Below are 22170 nucleotides of genomic sequence, written 5' to 3'. Positions count from 1 at the left end.
ATTCTTACCACTGGGTCTCTGTACATAACGTGTCATTTTCTCTGGCTGCTTTCATAGTTCTTTCTTTGAATTTTAGCAGTTTGACTATTATGTGTCTAGGTGTGTGTGTGTGTATGTATTTGCTATTTGTTCTACAAATGATTCTCTGAGGTTCATGTGTCTGTGATTTGGTGCCTTTCATTAGTTTTGGAAAATTCATGGTCATTATCCCTTCAGATATTTCCTCTGTTCTGTTTTCTCTTTCTTCTTCTCCTGGGACTCTCATTTCACATGATAGATCAGTTTAGCTCTTGGATGTTCTGTGTTCTTTTTTCTTCTTCTCTTACTCTTTTTTTGTTTTTTATTTTTTTTCTGTTTGTTTGGATAATTTTTATTGACTTATTTTCAAGTTTACTGACCTTTTCCTCATGCCTGCTTCATGAGCCCATCAAAGAAATTCTTCGTTTCTGATCACATATTTTTTATTTCTACCCTTTCCATTTGACTCTTACAGTTTCTATCTTTCTATTTCAGTACCTGTCTGTTCATGCATGTTGTCCACTTTTTTTCTATATATCCTTTACCTTAATAGTTTTAATCATTTTGAAGTCTGTGTCTGATAATCCCATCATTCTTGTCATCTCTGAATCTAATTGATTATGTATTAATTATTTTATCTCTTGACAATGAATTGTTTATTTCTTGTTTCTTTTCCCTGAGTAGTGGTTTTGAACTGTATTTATGCCTTAAAGTGGTTATGCCTTTTCTCTCACACTGTTAGTGTTAGGGATTAAATCATCAATCAAGTCAGGAGTTCAGATAGGTTTGGATTTTGTTGTTGCTATCATTATCTTTTGTGCACCACACTCTTCAATTTCCTCTATCAGTAGGCTACTGTTGCCCTGTGCTTAGGATGTGTGCAGGAGTACCAGAAGTTACTATTTTTTCTTCAGAGTTTTGCTACCCCTTCAGCCATTCCCATCCATTTGTACCTCAGAGAAGGAGTCTCTCCCCATGCTCCTGCCCCTTCCCCAGCGATAGGGTGCTTATTTCTTGTTGCTATGCCTGTGGTAGAGGCCAAGGGCGTTCTATTCTTCTGTCTTTGATAGGCCCTGTCCACCTGAGCCTTACTTATGACGCTTGCTTGGAGTTCTTAGCCCTTTCTTCCATGAAAACAAATCTGCCTTGTGTCTCTGATTGGTTTGGGGAAGGAGTTTCTACTCTTCCCCTGATGATAAAAGGCCTTTGATTTGTGGGTAGGATCTTGGTTGACAATGGTTTCCTGCCCCTCTTTCATAGGTAGAGGATTTTTTCCTTCAATCTTTCCCCTAGCTGCAATGGATCTTTGCCTTTGCCCTGGGGATGACAGAATTTAGTTCCTCTCCCTGCAGCTTGTAACTTTGGCTTTTTTCGGAGAGAGAGTCTGGGAAATTGTACCTTGCCCCAGCAGCCACTGTTCACCTCTTTTACATCTGCACATGTGCACTCTTTGTTCTTGTGCCCTGCTCACAATCTTCCTCATGAGTAACTAGTGGAGGCCTGTGGAAAAGTGCTTGTGAGCAAGTGTCAGCTTCTCTTGAGTTTGGGCCCCTAGCTATTCCAAACTCATGTTAGCCCACACCTGGTCTTTTACAGTTTGTTAAAGTTTTTACAGATTTTCTCTTAGCTGCCTGTATGGTGGCCACCTCTTTCTCCTGTGCTCTGACTAAGGTGAACAATGTGTCCTATTTCTCTTTGGTGGGACTTGTTGCTCTTTGGAGTTCAGATTATTTGTTTGATTTATAACTTCAACTCTCTGATGGGCTCAAGAAAGTTATAATTTTGTAAATTATTTAGCCTTTTTTCGTTTTTAGGATGGGAGTGACATTATCTACAGCTTTGTAAATTCTTTTTTTGATGTATCCCACATTTTGGGGAGGAAGATTGGCCCTGAGCTAACATCTGTTGCCCATCTTCCTCTTTTTCTCCCCAAAGCCCCAGTACATAGTTGTATGCCCTAGTTATAAGACCTTCTAGTTCTTCTTGTGTGATGCCACCATAGCATGGCTTGATGAGCCCTGTGTCGGTTGGTCTGTGCCCAGGATCCGAACTGGCAAACCCTGGGCCACTGAAGCAGAATACACAAACTTAACCACTCTGCCACCAGGCTGGCCCCTACAACTTTGTAAATCTTAAGCAGAACTAATTATAGTTTTAAAACATTTTAAATTTTTCTTATACAGGCAATGGAAGTGAGAAGTGTTATCACTTTTTATTTTTACTAGAGTAGAGGCATCTTTTTTCTTATCCTTTTATTTTATTTTTAAAATATAACTTGGCCTTTTATTTGTACAGCCTTATTTGGTAGGCTCCTAATATTTCACAATGTTTTTACAGCCAATTAATGTGCAGATTGTTGAGCAGATTTAAACAATCAGTGAGAGCACTCATCCAGTGCTTTTCCCTCCGTTTGGAGTCTTAAGATCACTCCGAGTGAGATTCTGTCTCAATGATTTGAACCTCATAGGTTTTGGTTTCACTGTGTAAGTTAAATAAGCTCGGCCTATTCCTGAAGCTAAACTGTTGAAAATAATATTGTAAATATTTTAGGGCATATGACTGAAAATATATTGGAAATTGTAGGTAGAAATTTTATAATTTAACTCAAAGAAATATTTCTATAAACATACCTTGTATTAATTGGTTCTTAAATGAACAGGTGTATCAGAAAGCAGAATTAGTTGTAGCACTTTCATGATGTAATATGCCATACAAGATGTTATTCTATAATCAGAAGATTGTTAAATTTTTATTCTTTATTCTGATCCTATGGAATTTTTGGATATAAAATTGTGTCTACAAATCGTGGTAACTATTATTTTTGAGACCATCAAGAAATCAGATTTTTCTTATCTGTTTTCTCTGTAGAAAACTTCATCAGCAGTTCGAATTGTATAAGGAGCAGGTCAAGAAGATGGGAGAAGAGTCACAGCAGCAGCAAGAGCAGAAGGGGGATGCCCCAACCTGTGGTATCTGCCACAAAACAAAGTTTGCTGATGGATGTGGCCATAATTGTTCCTATTGCCAAACGAAGTTCTGTGCTCGTTGTGGAGGTCGAGTGTCATTACGCTCAAACAAGGTACAGAATGAAAATCACAGATGTTGATTCTTTGATAGTTAAGACTACTGTGAATAAAATGAAGAAGACTACTGCAATTAATATTTAGGTTAACCAATGAACAAAAACCTTCACTAGTGTCTTCATTTTAGATTAAAAAAAATTAAAAATATTTTCCTCTGAATTAAAAAGATAGTTGTCTCATTGTTTATGTCCTTTAGCTTATGACTTTGTTTAGAATCACAGGATTTTCGACTTTCAAAGATAATGAAGAGAATTGAGTGTTCAATTGGTCTAACTCCTTTATTTCACAGGTGTAGATGTACAGAGACTAAAGTTCATTCTTTTTTTTGTTTTTTTTTGGTGAGGATGATTGATCCTGAGCTAACATCTGTTGCCAGCCTTACTCTTTTTGCTTGAGGAAGATTGTCACTGAGCTAACATCTGTGCCAATCTTCCTCTATTTTGTACGAGGGATGCTGCCACAGCATGGCTTGATGAGTGGTGTGTAGATCCGTGCCTGGGATCTGAACCAACATACCCTGGGCCTCCCGAAGCGAAACATGTGAACTTAACCACTACGCCACCGGGCCAGCCCTTAAAGTTCATTCTTAAAGTTGCACAACTGATTAATGTTAGAATTGACACAGATTTTTCCATGGCTACATATAATTTTGCAGACTTTGTAGATCTGTTGTTCCTTTGGCCCCTGTTTCTTTACCTTTTCAAAGAGGCTCTTTCTGTCCTTGAGATTCTGCATTCTGTAGTTTTATAGCTTTTTAAGCTACATTGCCCTTTATTTTTGTTTTTAATATTAAGGAAGTTAACATTAGACTATGGAATTTAAAGAAGAAATGTTAAGGAACTGTGTCACGCTTATACTAGATCTTTGTAGTTTCTCTGTCTGCTTTAGGGAATATGTTAAGATACCAAAGAATGCTCTGCTGAAATTAGCAAAAGTTGTAGTTTAAAATATTTGTCTCAGTAAGTTCTTTAGAATTTGCATTTATCTTTTCACTAGTATTTTATCACTCAGCTCTTTACTTAGGTAGTTTTGAAATAGGAAGCTGATGTCTTTACATACATTGCTTAGACATCCCTATGGGAATTTGTTCTTCTGTGTGATTTCATTTCTCCATTTTTCATTATTCCCCTTTTCTTATTGTTTTGCTTTGTCCGGAACTAACAACTTTTCTTTATTTTTCCTAATCTTTCCCCCTGGTTTACCTGATTATTTTCCCTTTCTTTGACTGGTTGGATTGGCTAGAAACTCCAGTACAATTCTGAATAGAAGTGGTGAAAGCAGACATTCCTGTTTTGTTCTTGATCTTAGGGAGAAAGCCTTCAGTGTTTCACTTTTAAGTATTATGGTAGTTATCAGCTTTTCATGGATGCTGTCTATTACTAATTTCCTGGAAGTTTTTTTTTTTTTTACATCAGGAATAGATGTTGGATTTTATTTTTCTCCATCTTTTGAGGTTAATATGGTGAGCTGCAATGATTGATTTTGAAATGTTAAACCAACTGTGTATTCCAAATAAACCCCATTTGGTTATTATGGATTATCCTTTTTATATATTAATGGGTTTGATTTGATAAAATTTTGTTTACAATTTTTGCTTCTATGTTCATGAGGGTTAGTGTCTGTAGTTTTCTTCTCTTGTAATATCTTTCTTTGGTTTTAGTATCATTTTAGCATCAGAATAATGTTGGCCTGATGGAATGAGTTGGGAAGTAGTTCCTCCTCTCCAGTGTTTTAAAAGAGTTTCTGTAGAGTTGGTATTGTTTATTCTTTAATGTTTTGTAGATTTTACCAGTGAAGCCACCTGGGTATGCAGTTTCATTTTTGGGGAAGTTTTTAAGTAGAGTTTCAACTTCTTTAATAGATATAGCGTTATTTAGGTTGTCTATTTTTTCTTGAATGAGCTTTGGTAGTTTGTGCCTTTCAAGGAATTTTTCCAGTTCCTCATAAGTTGTCGAATTTATTGGCATTAACTTGTTCACAGTATTCCGTTATTATTCTTTTAATATCTGTAGAATCTGTAGTGATGCCACCCCTTTCATTCCTGATATTGGTAATTTGTGTGTTGTCTCTTTTTTCCTGCTCTGTCTGGCTAGATATTTATCAATTTTATTGATCTTCTCAAAGAACCAGTTTTTTTGTTTCGATGATTTTCTCTATTGTTGATTTCATCCTTAATCTTTATTATTTCTTTTCTTCTGCTTACTTTGGGTTTAATTTTCTCTTCTTTTTCTAGTCTTTTAAGGTGGAAGCTGAGGTAATTGCTTTGAGATGTCTCTTCTTATGCTGTTGGTTTCCCCTAAGTACAGTTTCAGTGACATCCCCAAAATTCTGATATGTTGTCGTTTCATTTTCATTCTGTTAAAAATACTTCGATATTTTCCTTTTCATCTTTGACCCATGAATAATTTAGAAGCATGTTATTTTTTCCATGTATTAGGGGATTTCCAGAGATTTCTGTTAATGATCTTTTATTTAACTCTGTTGTGGTCCTAGTTATTTTTTGTGTGCTTTGAATCCTTTGAAATGTATTGATACTTATTATATGGCCCATATTATGGTAGGTAAATATTCTGTGTGTACTTGAAAAGGATGTGTATTCTGCTCTTTTTTGACAGTCTTTTAAAATGTCCATTAGGTCAAGTTGGTTAATAGAATTGTTCAAGTCTACAATATCCTTGTTGATTTTCTGGCTATTTATTTTTATCAATTATTAAGAGAGGGGTATTGAAATATACAACTATACTTGAATTTGTCTATTTCTCCTTGCAGTTCCATCAGTTTTTGTTTTATGTATTTTTAAGCTCTATTTTTAGGTGCATAAACATTTAGGATTATTATGTCCTATTAATTAATTGGCCCCTTTATAATTATTGAGTGACTTTGTTTAATCCTGGTAATATTCTTTGCTCTGAAATCCACTTCATCTAATCTTAATATAGCCACTCCAATATATTATTGGTAGTATTAACATAGTTTATGGTTTCTTTCTCTTACTTTAAGTTAATTGCCTTCATATTTAAAATACTTTTCTTATAGACAGCATATAATTGGGACTTGCTTTGTTATCTAGCCTGACAGTCTCTGCCTTTTAGTTGGAGTGTTTAGACAGTTTACATTTAGTGTCGTTATTGATATGGTTAGATTTGATTATATTATTTTGTTTTTTCCCACTTGTACCATCTGATCGTTGTTTTGTTATTAGTCTTCTTTTGGATTAATCAATGTTTTTTATGATATAGTTTTATCTCCTTTGTTGGCTCATTAGCTTTGTTGACTCTGTTGTTATTTTATTAATTACTTCGGGATTTGTAGTATGCATCTTTAAATTATCATAGTTAGCCTTAACTGATATTATACAGTTTTTTGTATAGTATAGTATAAGAACTTTATAATAATGTATTTTCATTTCTACCCCTTTGGACTTTATGTTATAGGTGTCATATATTTTACTTCTACCTATTTTATAAACTCCACAATACAGTGTTATTCTTTTTTGTTTAAAAGTTTATCTTTTAAGGAGTTTCAAATAATAAAAGAAATATTGTATATTTCCTCTTGTCATTACCTTTTCTGGTACTGTTCATTTCTTTTTGTAGATATATATTTTTATCTGATATCATATTTTATCTGCCTGAAGGATTTCCTTTAATATCTCTTTTAATGTGAGTCTGCTGGTGATGAATGCTTTCCACGTTTTTTGTTGAAAATTTCGCCTTTGTTTTCTTAAAAGATATTTTTGCTGAGTGTAAATTTCTAGGTCGACAGTTATTTTCTTTCAGTATTTTAAAGATGTTGCTTCACTGTCTTCTCACTTTCACTATTTCCAAATAGAAGTGCAATACCATTCTCATCTTTGTTTCTCTGTATATAATGTGTTTTTTTCGTCAGACTTCTTTTAAGATATTCTTTTTATCACTGGTTCTGTGCAATTTAATTGTGATGCTTTTTGGTATATTTTTCTTCATATTTCTTGTGTTTGGAGTTTTTTTGAGTAAAAGATCTATATGTTTATAGTTTTCATAGGGTTTTTTAAAATTTTGGTCATTATTCAAATATTTTTACTGACCCCCTCCTCTCTCTTCTCCTTCAGGGACTCCCATTATCCATACTTATGTTCTTTTCTTCAAACCCAGCTTTACTTTTCTCCATTTTTCATTTTGTATACATTTTATTGCTATGCCTTAAAGTTTACTAATCTTTTCTTCTGCAATGTCAAATCTGCTGTTAATACCATTCAGTGTATTTTTTCATCTCAGACATTATAGTTTTCATTTCTAGAATTTCACTTTTGGACTTTTTTATGTCTTCCATGATCTACTTAACTTTTCAAACATGTAGAATACACACTCTGTAGTAACTGTTTTGATGTCCTCCTGTGCTAATTCCAACATTTCTGTTAGTTTTGGGTTGGTTTTGATTCATTATTCTTATTATGGTATTTTTTTCTGACTTTTTCACATGCCTGGTATCTTATGTTGGATGCTAAGCACTGTAAATTTTACTTTGTTGGGAGCTATATATTTTTGCTTTCCTATGACTCTTCTGGAGCTTTGTTATGGGAATGGAGTTAAGTTACATGGAGACAATTTAATACTTTTACATCTTGCTTTTGTGCTTTGTTAGGTGGATCTGGAACAGTGCTCAGTTTAGCAGTAATTGTTCTCTTCTACTGAGGCAAGACTTTCCTCAGTACTTTAACTAATGCCCTGTGAATCATGAGTTTTTCCAGTCTTGCTGGTGGGAACGTCCACTGTTCTCTCTAATCTTTTCAGACAATTTTTTCCCCACTCCTGGGTATTTTCTCACATGTGTGCTCACTGATCATTGCTAAGCTCAATACTTGAAGGACTCTCTGCATATCTTTGGGGTTCTCCCTCTGCAGCTTTCTCTTCTCTGGCATCTTGTCCTGTGAAATCCAGCTGTATTGGCCTCCTCAGACTCTCAGTTTGTTCTTCAACTCGGGATGTCTGCCAAGCTGAACTTCAGCTCCTCTGTACTGCCCTGCTGCCGGGAAAGCCTCTCAAAGCAGTAACCTGGGGCAATTGTATAGCTTGTCTTGTTTGTTTCCCATATTTCAGCTATCACTGTCCTTTTTTGCCTGATGTCTTCTTTCACATATTTTTGTCTTTTGTTTGTTTATTTCAGGCAGGGGGAAAAATCTAGTCCTTGCTACCCTATTTAGGCCACAAACAGAAGTCTCTAATGACATCTCTTTATAGTTTGCTTGAAAATATATTCTCTGGTTTCTAACATATGGTCCCTTTATGCTGAGCAAAGTTTTAATCAATAAATTAAGTACAGTGAAAAATTGGAATGCTTCTTGAAACATCTGCTGTATTGTAATCAACTATAAAACTCTCTGTGTTGTGGATTAGCCTCATGGGGATGGCTTATGGAAGAAGGAAGGAACCAGAGGCAGGACTCTCCACTTTTCTCATGTTTTTTCTTAGATCTAATAGAAGTGTTAGGGAATAAAACATAAGAAAAAATATCTAAATTTTAGCTCAAGGAAGATAGTCCTGGATTTCTTTTATTAGTTTTTTTTTATATTTTCGTTCATAATGTACTTGGGAAAGCATTCCTTTGTATAATATATATATATATATATATATATATATATATAGTTTTAATAATTAGTATATAAATTGTGCACTGAGGGATAAAATAATGATTAGTGTATTTCTCTCTTTATATATGTAATCATATATATATATATATATATGTACATAAGGTTGTCTATATTCTTGATGAAAAGAACGTTGAGTTCAATTTCTCTTTTCAGAGTGAGCCATCCTACATATGCTCAATTGCCTTATGTAATAGAAGCAAGCTTTTGCTCTCAATAGATGCTGAATACATTTTTTGATTTATTATAGCCCTGAAAGATTAAGTTCAGTGAAATTTTTATGAAGTTAATTAATGAGAATACAAATATTTTATAGCTTAAAATTTAATTATAAAGCTATGTAAAATTTATTTTAGTAATCTTCTAAGAGAACAAGATAAAATGATCTTGTGTTTTAATTTTGAGGCTCTTTCATGCGGAGCCATCCTTAACAATTAATAAACTCTTTTGAGGTACATTTAGGATATAGAGAGAATAGATGAAGTGCAGAGTATATGGAATTACCAGTACAATAAGATTTTATGATATATTGCTTTCATTTATTTCCTTTTAAGATGATACCCCTTAATAAATTAAAGCTATATAGTTAGTCAAATTTAAAAATAATGGCTTCGTAAGGGACAGATTATTTTGTAATCATAGAATGGCGACTCTAGTAGGAAAGACATTAAAGGTAATTTACAATGAGGATTATTTTAAGCTTCAAAATGTGGCAACATTAATTTTTTGTTTCTTTTGCTTTTTGGTGGGAAAAATAGATTACCATTTGCTTAACAGGTAATCTAATTTTGAAAAAATAAAGAATATATGGTTTTCAGAATTGTTTAATTTACAAATGTAACAGATGTAGATTTTTTCACCATAAATTATCAGATTTTAAGCAGAATGAATTATAACTTCAGAATGGTTATAAAAGAAAGTGATAACTTAAGCAAGTCCCTTAAAATGTATTGCTATATGTGTGTTCAGTATATCAGATGGTAAGAATGGAATAATATAGACATCCTACTGTATAACCAGGTCATGAAGTATCATTTATATGAGTGGTTTTAATGATTAGTATTTAAATTGTGCACTGAGAGATAGAATAATGATTAGAATATTTCTGCAATCCTCTAGGCAGTTTTTGTTTTTAAATTTTCAAGTCTCTGTGATTGCCTGCAAGTCTATAGCTAGCGTTCTAATGCAATATACATTTAGTTCCCATACACCCAAGGCAAGCATATTGCGTATGAATTTTCTTTTAGAATTCATAGGATTACTACATAGCATTATATCAGGAAAAATTTGACATTCTCTAGGAAGAGGATGGCATAAGTTGAGACAATTAGGAAAACTAAGTTTCGTTCCTGTCCTGGTATTGTGTGACTTTTGTTTGACATGTCACTTCATGTCTTAGTGCTTCTGTTCTAAAATCTGTGAAATGAAAGCATCAATCTAAATAATTTCTAAGATCTCTTCTGAGTTTGACATTTTATGATTTTTAAATTAATACTAGATTATAATTCTTGAAGTATTTGAAAGTATATTCATATAGCCAAATGTTTCTACTGCTTAAGTAATTTTTAAAAAGAAACTGAGAAGCTTCATTAATTCTATGTTACTATATCTAGGATATTGTGTGTTAAGCTTTGGTTTTTATCTCATCTCACATTCATATAACATGGGAATGTTGAGGGCACTACTCTTTTAGAAAACTATTTTCATAGGAATTCGAGGAATAAGTAAAGCAGGCAAGCTTATCAGAATTATATAATTTATAGGACCACCATTAAGCAAGTAGTTGCATCAGGTGAATCCTCAATTTCAAGCCTTTAGGCTGAATAACCTAGAACCTGTGAGAATATTATTAGAAAGTATTTATAGGATTTAAAAGGAAGAAAGAATTGTTTCCCCTCATTGATGTCAACCTCTCTAATCGTGCAGGATAACATAGTGACTGTGAGAAACAGTCTAACTTTCAGAATCTTAGGACATTTTATACCTCATAGTGCATATGAACATTGTGCAAGGAGGCAAAATAATGTTTCAAATCAAGCATAAAGGAAAACATTTTCACCAAATTTACATGAGCTTACTTCCTCTCCATATTGCATCTTTTGTATAGTTTTCATCTATTTCAGCCCTCACTTTCGTCACTTGTATAGCATAATTCACTGTGGGAAGTGTTACCTAAAGAGCAAGTAAGCTTACCAATACTATTATAGCTACCATTTTGAGGTTGTTTTTCTTTGAGAATCTCTGGATCATTCCATGGGCTCTTTATACTCTAAGGCATTTATACTCTTTGTACTCTAAGGATTTATACTTTATACTGTATGGCAGTGGTCTTGAAAGTGAGGTAGTATACCCCTGCTGTTGAAGGAAGGCTTTCTGGAGAGTAGATGGGTGTGCCTAACTTCAAGGGCAAAGATTTCCATGTGTATTCTTTCATTTTTTATTAAAATTGACCTACCCGAGAATAGTTTTGTGTTTTGTGAATTTTTCTTTTCAACTCACTTTTATAATTGCTCTTCTACTCTTTGAAAGAAAATCATGCTCCTCAACCCTGCCTAGGCTGAATCTAGTCTTTATATAATATACTGACTCAGCATGTAAAAATCTCTGGGGCACCAAACAAGGTCACAATTCCAGAATGCATTGTCCTGAGGGAGAGTTCCATGAGGGCCAAGCCATGGGAAATTTTGTAAGAAATATAGAAGGGAGCAGGGCTTATTTCATTCAGGCAACAAACTTTTGGCAAGACTCTGGTGCCTCATCTCTCTTTGTAGAATTAGAATTTTGATGTAAGATGATTGTCATGGTGACCTATAATAAGACATTGATATGAAGTTAAAAATGAAGTCAGACTCTTTTTGATAGTCAGATTTGCCTGATGATTTGACAATGTGGACTGCTTTGTCAAACAGGTTATATAGTAGACATTTTCCATATATTGAATGAGATAAATCTGCAGCTCCAAGATTTGATAAAAATATAATTAAAGTACACCTACAATACACAACATATCTGAAAATGTATCTTTTCCAACTATTTAAACTTAAAATCTAAATGCTTTCTTAAAAATGTGTGAAAGGTACCTGGTTTTAGAGATTTATTTTATAGAAGAGAAAAAATATTTGCAGACTACTGCTATATAGCAGGTGAAAGGTATGCTTGGTTATTGGCATATGTGCATTTGAATACCATTGAATTTCACATAGGCCAGAACAGACTATGTATTTTTTGTTGCTGGAACAACGCTCAGATCTACTCTCCTGTAATTTTCAAATTTTTGAATGACACCACTATCCACTCTGTCACCCAAACCAGAAAGCCAGGAATCATCTCAGGTTTCTGTCCTTTACCACTCTTTTCCCCCAAGTTTTGGATTTTCTCTTTATATAAATAAACTACTAATTGCTGTCTTATTTAGACTGTCATTTTCCATCACCTGGACTAATGTTAGTCTCCTAACTGGTCTTTGTGCTTCAGCATGGATTCCACAAACACATTCTTTACATGCTGCTGTGGTGATATTTTTAAAATACTAATCTGATCATTTTATCTTCTGCTTAAAAACTATTTAATGACTCCTTATCTCCTGAGTGAAGTTTCTAATGGCATAAAGAGCCCTCTCCCTATGACTTATTCCCTGCCTAACTCGAGGCATAAGCTTCGCTCCATTCTGTGTGCCCTAACTAAAGTACACTACCTGCACTTCTCTTAAATTATCACTGCTTATTATCTCTTATGCTTTTGCTTACCCTGCTACTTTAATCTGAAATACACCTCTGCTTCCCCCTAGAGCCCATCCCTACCCACAACCCTTACCCACTTGATGAACACTGACTAATTTTTCTGGACTTAAGCATCATCTCCTCCATGATGCTTTCTTTGGGTATCCCATGTGAATTAACCACTCACTCTTTTGTGCCTCAATGGATTCTATAGACTTCTAATCTAGCAGTCAACATTTTATTATTAATTAATTACATCATTCTGACTCCTCTTTTTACTGTAGGCGTCTATGTGTTTGGCATGTAATAGGTCAGTAGTACAAATACTTGTTGAGTGTATTGAGTGAATGAGTGGAAGAAAGAACTCTGGTATACTTATCATGGGCTTGTTATTCTGGGATAGGCCTTGTCTTTTGATCCAGCTCCTTGCTGCAGCTCAGTCCTGTGATAATGTTTTCTTGAAGATGGCAGTCCAAACTTGTAGATGAATAACAAAAAGATAAACTGCATGGGCAGTATCTAGTTGTTGCAGTTCTTGAAAAAAGAGGCCAGGCTTGAGAGAGGAGATGGAACAATGTTGTAGTGGTATGAAAGACAGGTAGTTTTAGATTGATTACAGAAGGTAGGCAAAAAGAGACAAGTGATGGCAGTTTAACTGTGGAAAGTAGACAGCACTGGTATAGAGGGAGGGATCTTTCTTTTTGGCAATACAGAGGGGGAAGTAGTAGGAGGAAGACTGACTGAGGGGAACTAACATTAATTTCCTACGTGACTGGGGAACTAATAATGGAAAGTTGCATAAAGAATAGCTGTTGGCAGATAAAATTGCCATATTTAATCTGAAAAGATGCTACGACTATCAAGAGGAAATAACAGGAAAGAGAATAATAGAATCAATAAGTGATAATGAGAAGGTAGATTAACAGTTAAAGTAAACTGATCTTGAGGAGAGGGAGTGTGATTAGTTATCAGCAGAAGTGATAAAACAGTAAGGATGGCCATTGGGAGAGTTGATTATAAGGAAAAGATGGTGAGTATAAAATTATTTTTGAAAATAAAATACAATAAATTTTAAATAAATACTTTTGGACATACTCTAAATTATTAGGGTTTTCAAGTCTAATAATTATGACCTAAAATAATTGATCAATTAAATTATATAAAATATATATAAAGCCAGCAGGGGACACTGGCATTATATAGAGGTGGCATAGTGTGGTGGCTCTAGCCCAAGTTCTGAAGTGAGACTAAGTTTGATTTCCAGCTTTATTACTTGCTGGCTGTGTGACCTTGTACAAGATGCTTACTCTCTCTGCTTCAGTTTCATCTGTAATAGAAATAGTAATAGTACCTATCTCACAAGGTTTTTGTGAATATAAAGTGAATTAATATTTTTGAAGCACTTAGACATAAACCTGGCACACAGTGAGTGCTATAAAAGTGTTTTGCAATAATTTTTGTGCTACTAGATTCCTTTTTACCTACTATATATGTCAGATATCATGAGGGATGCTTTCACATATGTTTTCTTATTCAATTAGTCATATTTGTATATTGGGTTGAGTATTCCTTATTGCATACATAAACTGAGTCTACCATAATGAATATGTATGTAAAATATATAAAGCTATTTTAATCTTTAATCTTTTTTTGGTGTGTGTGTGAGGAAGATTGGCCCTGAGGTAACATCTTTTGCCAATCTTTCTCTTTTTGCTTGAGGAAGACTGTTGCTGAGCTAACATCTGTGCCAATCTTCCTCTGTTTTGTATGTGGGACGCCACCGCAGTGTGCTGTGATGAGCGGTGCATAGGTCCGCACCAGGGGTCTGAACCCCTGAATCCCAGTCTGCCAAAGCAGAACATGCGAACTTAACCACTATGCCACCAGGCCGGCCCCTAATCTTTAATCTTTGAATTGAATCATGTAGTCTTTTTTTTTTTTAAAAAAAAAACACAGACTAAGTGTAAAGTTGAAGTAAATATCTAAATGATTCAGGTGAAAATTCATTTTTAAAGAACATTTTAAATCCAAATTATCCATATGTCTAAAATAAAAATATTCCTCTACAGCAGGTTATTTTTTATATTTCATGTGAGATTTTAATCAGTCTTTGTCTTAAAGTCCTTGATAATATTTTACATTTATACATTACCTTTGATTTTCGAGCAACTCAATTCCAGTTTGATTATTAATGAAATTAATATCACTTTTGACAAAACATTGAAACTTCTGACTTAATTGTATTACTAAAATCTGATTAGAAGACATAGCTAATCCTTTTGTTTGAAGTTTCTATTCTTTGAAAGACTTCCCAGTTCGAAGAGAAGAACCATTTTGATCAGGGGTCATCATTCTCATTCTTCAGTTTTTCTTTAACAATTTCGTTGGGAGATTTTATTCACTCCTATAGCTTCAAATATTGTATATGTACTGATGATTTACAGATTGATTTCACCAGCCTGATTATTCTTTTGAGCTCCAGATCCACCTATACAGCTGCTTACTGAAAATCTCTGGATGTATAAATAGGCACCTCAAATTCACCTTGTCTATACTGAATTCATTATTTTCCCCAAATTTGCTTCTCATGTGTTTTTTTCTTTCAAAGAATTGTCCTCTTGTTCTCCCAGTTGCCGAAGCCAGTCTCTGAAAGTCTTTCTCTACTCTTCCTGTTCCTCAATCAAGTCTTAAGGAGCCTTACTTCTCAGTATCTCCTAAGTCAATCTACTTCTCTCCATTCTTCTTGCTACTACTGTAGTACATACCACTCTCACAGTTGTTTTTTACTCAAAATATTTCAACAACTTCCTAATTGTTGTCCCTTTTTCCAGATTTGTCTCCTTCCAATCAGCCTGCACATTGTAATAGTGAACACTCAATAAATAGTAGCTGATAAGCTTATGCCTTATTTATAAATCATGTGATAGATTTTTGTGTTTATTTTTTATTCCTATTGAAAGATAATAAAGATATGATGGCAGTAATATTTCATGTATATGTTATAGCTAAAATTGTACTTGTTTTATCTGTTAAGAGGGATTAGCTATTAGCAAACTATTAGCAAATTCATTAGTTATGACTTCATTTTGTTTCTTTTTTAAAATTTCTGCAATGTGAGTTATCTTGTGAAAGTATTGGCTTCTAAGTTTTTGCTAGATATTAATGTAGTTAACTCTGGAGACTTTAGTTCAAGTGTATCAGTTATAATCTAATCATTTTCAACTATTTCTATTCCCAATATGCCAGTTTTGTTTGTGCTTTTTATATATTCCATGTTCTTTGCATAAAATGTTCTCTGTCACTGGTCTGGCCGACATTCTCTTCATTATTCTTTGAAGACCTCATTACTTCTCAGAACACTGCTCTTAATCCTTTCTCCAAATGCTAGTATTTCCTTAATCATTTGTGTTTCCGTAGTGCTTTGTTATTCTCTTTCTTTCATAACATCTCTCTGTTCTGCAATGATTTGTTCATATTTATCTCTCACTACATTTAGCTGTTTTACTCCTTTTTTATGTCTCGGAAATCTAGTGTAGTGCCTGATGCATATGTAATGAGTGCTCCATAAATGATTTTTGTTGGACTAAATGATTGGCAATAGGTGTCCTTGACTGTGTACAATAGCTTTTATATGATCTTTAGTTTTACTGTGTACAATAGCTTTTATAGGATCTTTAGTTTCAATATTTGTAACAAATGAAACAGTCAAGAACACGGTAATGTAAAGGAGGCACTCCTATCCCTTGTATGCAATATCCTATGTGTTAATAGGCTAGAATATCAGGTATAGAACTGTGTGCCAGCCACTGTATTGAGAGCTTTTCATGTTATTTTATTTAATTCTCAGAAAGCCTTATGAAGTAAATAATTCCCTGTTTTTCAGATAAGGAAGTAAAGGCTTAGAGGGCTTAAGAAAATTGCAGAAGATGTACAGCTAAAAGTCTTATTTAAAAAAGGTGTAATTTTAAGATAAGTCTGTCTGATTGCAAGGTCCTTCCTCTTAGTCACAAGTATTATGTACTGCCACCCATATTTTAGAGAAGCAGTGATACCTCAAAACACATGATTTTAATTTTACTGTATAGGTTCTTGTAATATATCAGATCTTACTATTACATTATCATTTTTACTATTATTATCAATATTTTATATTTAAGTAAAGAGAAATGCAACTGTTTTTAATTTTAGCATATCTTAATATGTTTTCTTGGCCAAATCATATCTCTTATTTTATTTTTCCACATTTATAATATTGGGAAACTATGACCCAAAATTACCAAGTGTAATCAATAATATTTTATCTTTAATGACTTTTTCTAATTAAATTTTTTCTTTTTAATTATAAAGTTTAGAAGACTTCTAAATTAGTGGGACAGAAATAACTTTTAAAAGCAATACGCTTAATTCATATTAAATCTTGTCTACTTTTGATAGTATATGATGAAATTAAAGATAAATAGTGATGCTCTGTTTTATTGTTTTTGTGCATAAAAGCTTTTTTCTTTAACATTTTTTAGTTTCTCGCTTTGAGTTAGTTGAATGTTTGATTAAGATTTTATTTGTGAAAAGAGCATTCTTTTTGATGTTTGGGTATTTAATGGCTTTTATAGAAATTATTCTGTTTATTTACCTTAACATATTCTTGTTTATAACATGCTCTTGTTTGAAATGTATGGAAAAAATTTTCCTCTTAAAAAGTTTATCTTCCAGTCAAAATGTAATTTAGACTTTTTCAGAATTTTTATTTCACTAACAAACTCTTAAAGACTCTTATTTGTTTTAAGAATGGGATTAATTATTTCTTCCTGTTTTGTCTTTTCTGTCCTTTCTAACTTGCTTTCGTGGATATTCACACCAGGAGGACAAAGTGGTTAGAGTCTTTTTTCTGTCTAATATTTTTTTCTTGTTGTTATTGCTAGTTTTAATTTTATAGTTGTATTTAATTTATATACTTCTAAATGTTTTGTTACAGTTGTAGTGCATGATAATTGCTAAACATTAAGGTATATTTTAAGCATGCTTTCTGATTTACTGAAAAGCACATTTTATTATATTATAGAGGAAAATTTGATTATTTGATACTTAAAGAAGCTTGCCTCTTTAGAATTTATTTATTTATTTTTTAAAGGAGATCTTATAGAATTTCTCTGTGTGATAAGAGTTTCTTTGCTCATATTTTACTTCCCTAAATTCATCATTGTAGTGGTCATAATTTTTAAAAGAAACTTCTGAGTTAGTATTGTAATAACAAGTCACAATAATATTGAACATGGATCTTCCAAAGGATATATTTACAACTGATTTAAATATTTAATGTATTTTAATTTTTCTTAACAATATGTTTTAGAGACTGGTAAAATATCTATCTTATATTCTCATGTTGAATATTAGATGTGTTTATAATTTAAAAATACTCAGGCATATAGAATTTGACTACAGGCTAGATTTTAATAATCTGCTAGTGTCTGCCCTTAGAAGTCTGATTTGAGTTTGGATCTGCTCTGGAGATTGACGACATCCTGCAAACATAGATAAAATCCTTCTATTTTGATTTTTTGATGAGTCAGACTAAAACTTGAGGTCTTTTCAAGTTTTCCAAATTAAATTGGCTTAAAACCCAAAGAGAACATCCTTCAGCTGAGATCTTCTAAAGAGTGCCTTCTTTTTTGCGAATTGGAGCTTTTTTATTCTCTTTAGTCTTCAGTTACTAGGTTGGGGATAATGTGGATGTTGGCAAATACTGATGTGGGTTTAGAATGAAAGCTCTGAGCAGAAGAAAAGATAAATGTGACTACCTTCTTTTCCTTTTTTTTTTTTTTTTTACCCATAAGAATTCTACCAAACTTTTAAGGCAGTTTTGAAGATGTTCAGGTCAGTTACTTAGACATCTCCCAGACTGTGCATCATCCTCAATTCCAGCAGGTTCCCTAGAGACCTTACCAGCTTTTTGCCAGCCAACCTTATTAGCTAAGTAATGCAATTCAGGCAATTCAAGTAGTGCAAATTAGGCAATCCACTGCCTTTAGAATCTCTAGTGCTAATTTTGTGTCCAGAGTTAACACAGGATACATAATGTTTTCATTATTGTCTGTAGATTTCGTAATGAATTCTGACACCTATCCTGGAAATGAGACAGTGATAACTCAGCTATGAAAATGACTTTCATGTATTGACAAGATTTCATAATGTGCCAGTCTGTATTTTAAACCATGGATTGACTAACAGATTAAAGTATACTAATTTTATGTGTATTTGGAACATTAAAATAAATTTCAACAGGCCTTTTTATGACACTCTTTATGCAGCACTGTTCAATAGAACTTTCACCAATGATGAAAATGTTTTATATCTTCATCCAATGCAGTAAGCTTTAGTCACATGTGGATATTGAACACTTAAAATGTGGCTAGTGTGACTGAGAATTGAATTTTTAATTTTAATTAGTTTTAATTAAATTTAAATACCCATATGTGGCTAGTGGCTTAAAGAAACCCCAAGCTTGCATAGCAAACATTCTGACTATTCAACCTCTAAGGCAATACCCTGTGCTCATAGTAACAGTATGATACATATAAAGCAGTGGAGATAAAAGCTGTACAAAATGCAAGAAGGGTACACTTCAATGCGAATCTCATGTATTGCTAAGGAGGATAATGGACAAGGGACATACTCCCAAAGGGCAGAACCAGGGAATATGAATGACAAAAGTCAAGGGAGAACCTCCTGGGTAGCTGAATCAGGGGCTGCCAGATAGGATATCCAAGGAAATTGAGGTGTTGCTCATGTAGGGATTGTTGTGTGCTGTGAACAGTTGGCCACTGTATATTTCTCATTTTTCCTGTTTTTGAATGAGAGTTTTTGTTGCAGTTACCCTGTTCCTTCTCCATCATTGTGTCTTGGGTGTACTGGGAACAGATAGCTTGTCTTTCAGTGTATAGGTCAGTGGTTCACAATGATCCACGCTCGGCCATGATGGAAAGATTTGCTCTACCTCAGAGATCCTAGATTCAGAGCTAGATTTGATGACTAGATGGAACTTTGGGATTATCTCCCTTAGGGAGAGGGAGAATTGCTACATGTAAAATATATGTATGGAATGTTGAGAAGTTGAAAGAGCAGACTGTTCTAGACCCTGTTTAATGGCTGTCCTAACAGACATTTCCAATTTCCTTCTCTCTTGCAACCCCCGATAGAAGGACTTGAAAAATATAAAATTGTTTAGTTTTCCTTGCAACTGAGAATGGCTCTGTGCCACAGTTCTAGCAAATGAGGTATAAGAAAATTTATGAGGGCTTCTAGGAAGTCATGATAAAAAAGAAAGATGTAGCTGGCACTGCCTTTTAAGGCAAAAGTGATGTCTTGAGCTTCACTAGCCATTTGTGAAGACGAGGGAAGAGCCAAGAATATTTGAGTTAGTAGTCATGACATTGTTGGGCCATTGATCCAACACCATCAGAAACCTTTCTCCAGTGTGAGAAAACTACCCACTCCCAATTTGTTTCTGCCATCAGTAGCCAGATTTTCTGTCACTTATAGCCAAAATCGTTCCTAATGGAAATGTTAGTGGAGATGCAGTGTATAGGAGGGAAACCATACAAACAGCTAGAGGTGTTCTTCAGAAATATATAAGTGGAATAAAGAAGCACATGTTTTGAGCATTGGCCAGATACTCATCTCTCTGCTTTTATCTCTATAAATGTTTGAAGAATTAGGATCACTTAACACATCTGCTCATGTATTACATATAAATTACCTCAGGTTGCAAACAGTAAATTAATATGAATGTGTTGGTTTTAGAGAATGAATATTTCCTTAAATATGAATACATTCTATTTCACATAGAATCAAAGCAAAGGAGGTTGAATTTTTTTTAATGTAATTTGGATGTTTCTCAGACTTGTTAAGATGTGTCGAACAAATAAGTAAACTAAACTTCCATGGTGCATTATTTGCCATAAATTAGGACATTTATATATCTGTTCATCTTTTAGTAAATACTGACCTGCTAGTGTCTAGTGAGAGCATAGTGAAATTATAGTTTTTGGAACAAAGTGATGATCATTTCACTGTCTAGAGACAATATTATCTGTTTATGCAAAGACCACTTTAATGAGGATCTTAAATTATTCCTCTCTCTTTTTACAACAGTTCTTTTAGGATGCCAATATCTCTTAAGACAATAATAAGTAAAAATTTCACTTGTTATTGACAGGTTATTAACTTTTATTATTAAAAAATGATGTTACTAATGGTATGTTATTGAAATGAAGGGTGTGGAAGGATGATATATGACCTATAGTATTTTTCACATTTCAGAAGCATAAAGGTAAAGGTTATCTGTTGGGTTGCAGCTACAGCTATGACATTCAGAGCAAAGTGCTCTTTGTTTTCGCTGCAATCTGACGCTTTTTCTGATTTAAGTACCTTATTCAGGCTTCCGTATCCTATGTGTTTATCTAGTTGCCCATTGTTATTCTCTTACGGAGTTGCAATTTAGCATATACTTGAAAGCATTTTCAAGTTAAAGTATGTTTGATTGTTACATTTCATCTAGGTAATAGCTGTGTGGAGCTGCATTCCAGTAAATATTGTCTTAACAGTGGTCGATTATTTGCTTTTGCATTTATATTTAATAATACAAAAACATGTATATGACTTTAATAAAATTGTTCTAGAAACTGAATATAACAGCTTTGTCAGGGCTAACTCTTATAATAAAATCACAAGTTTAAATACTACTACTACTACTCTGCCTCTTTTATTATGAGCCTGACAAAACCCAAAATTCTTACATCATTTAGTAGGAAAGCAATACAAACATCCAGAGTTTCTCATCAACTATATAGAAGTATTTTGGACTAATCTTATTTAGACAACATACCATTCAACAAGAATCTAGAAGAAAATACATCTAGAAGGCAGGGAGTAAATCAAAAGACAGAGAGGGGCTGCTGAATATTTGTTTGAATATGTTATACACTCTAAGCTTAGTGGAAATTTATCATTTTAAAAATCATTCACCTGGTTATTTGCATATTTTGAGTAAATGCAGAAGTGAGCATTGAAAATCTGACTTAAGTCTCTTATAAAAATGGGTTAAAAACTCACAGTGTGAAAATTCTGTGAAATAAAATGTCTGTAAAATGAAATATCTCAAGGAAATTAAAATATATATGTATATGACGAGAGAAAATACTGACAAGGATAATATGTTGAAGTTTTATGGAAGTTGATCTTACTAATAAGAACTGATTTAAAGTGACACTCATTTTGGCTACGACAGTTTAGAGGAAGTTGGAGCGACTACAAAGTACAATTGCACCATAGCTAACTTCTTGAGAGCAAGGACAGGCCATACATTTTGATTATATATTGCTACTTTTCCATCTTTTGGATAACTTTTGCTTTGATTGAGTTATTCCAATTCTGTATACCATTCCATCCAATCTGTAACTGAAAATGAGACCTGTTTATTTATCCTCTATGAGATTCCCTTAACTACAGTATTCTGTCCTTATCTGTGAGGAATACATTCCAAGACCCCTAGTGGATGCCTCAAACATCCGATAGTACTTAACCCTATGTATATACTATGTTTTTTGCTATACATACATGCTAATGATAAAGTTTAATTTTATAACTTAGGCACAGTAAGAGATTAACAACAATAACTAATAATAGAACAATTATAGCAATATGCTGTAATAAAAGTTATCATAGATCT

General features: G+C 33.5%; 1 protein-coding gene across 1 annotated transcript in view; it reads left to right on the top strand.

The window, feature by feature from the left end:
* The window catches only part of RIMS2 (regulating synaptic membrane exocytosis 2), a 572812-nt gene that overhangs the window by 130833 nt on the left and 419809 nt on the right, over window positions 1-22170 (top strand). The window contains exons 4-5 of the mRNA XM_046642144.1: window positions 2887-3097; window positions 17305-17316. Coding sequence (XP_046498100.1) covers window positions 2887-3097; window positions 17305-17316 — 223 coding nt within the window. The remainder of the gene's footprint in view (window positions 1-2886; window positions 3098-17304; window positions 17317-22170) is intronic.

The sequence above is a fragment of the Equus quagga genome, chromosome 16, assembly GCF_021613505.1.
Source record: "Equus quagga isolate Etosha38 chromosome 16, UCLA_HA_Equagga_1.0, whole genome shotgun sequence".
Classification (NCBI taxonomy): Eukaryota; Metazoa; Chordata; class Mammalia; order Perissodactyla; family Equidae; genus Equus; species Equus quagga.
This window is presented reverse-complemented; position numbering and strand designations above follow the sequence as displayed.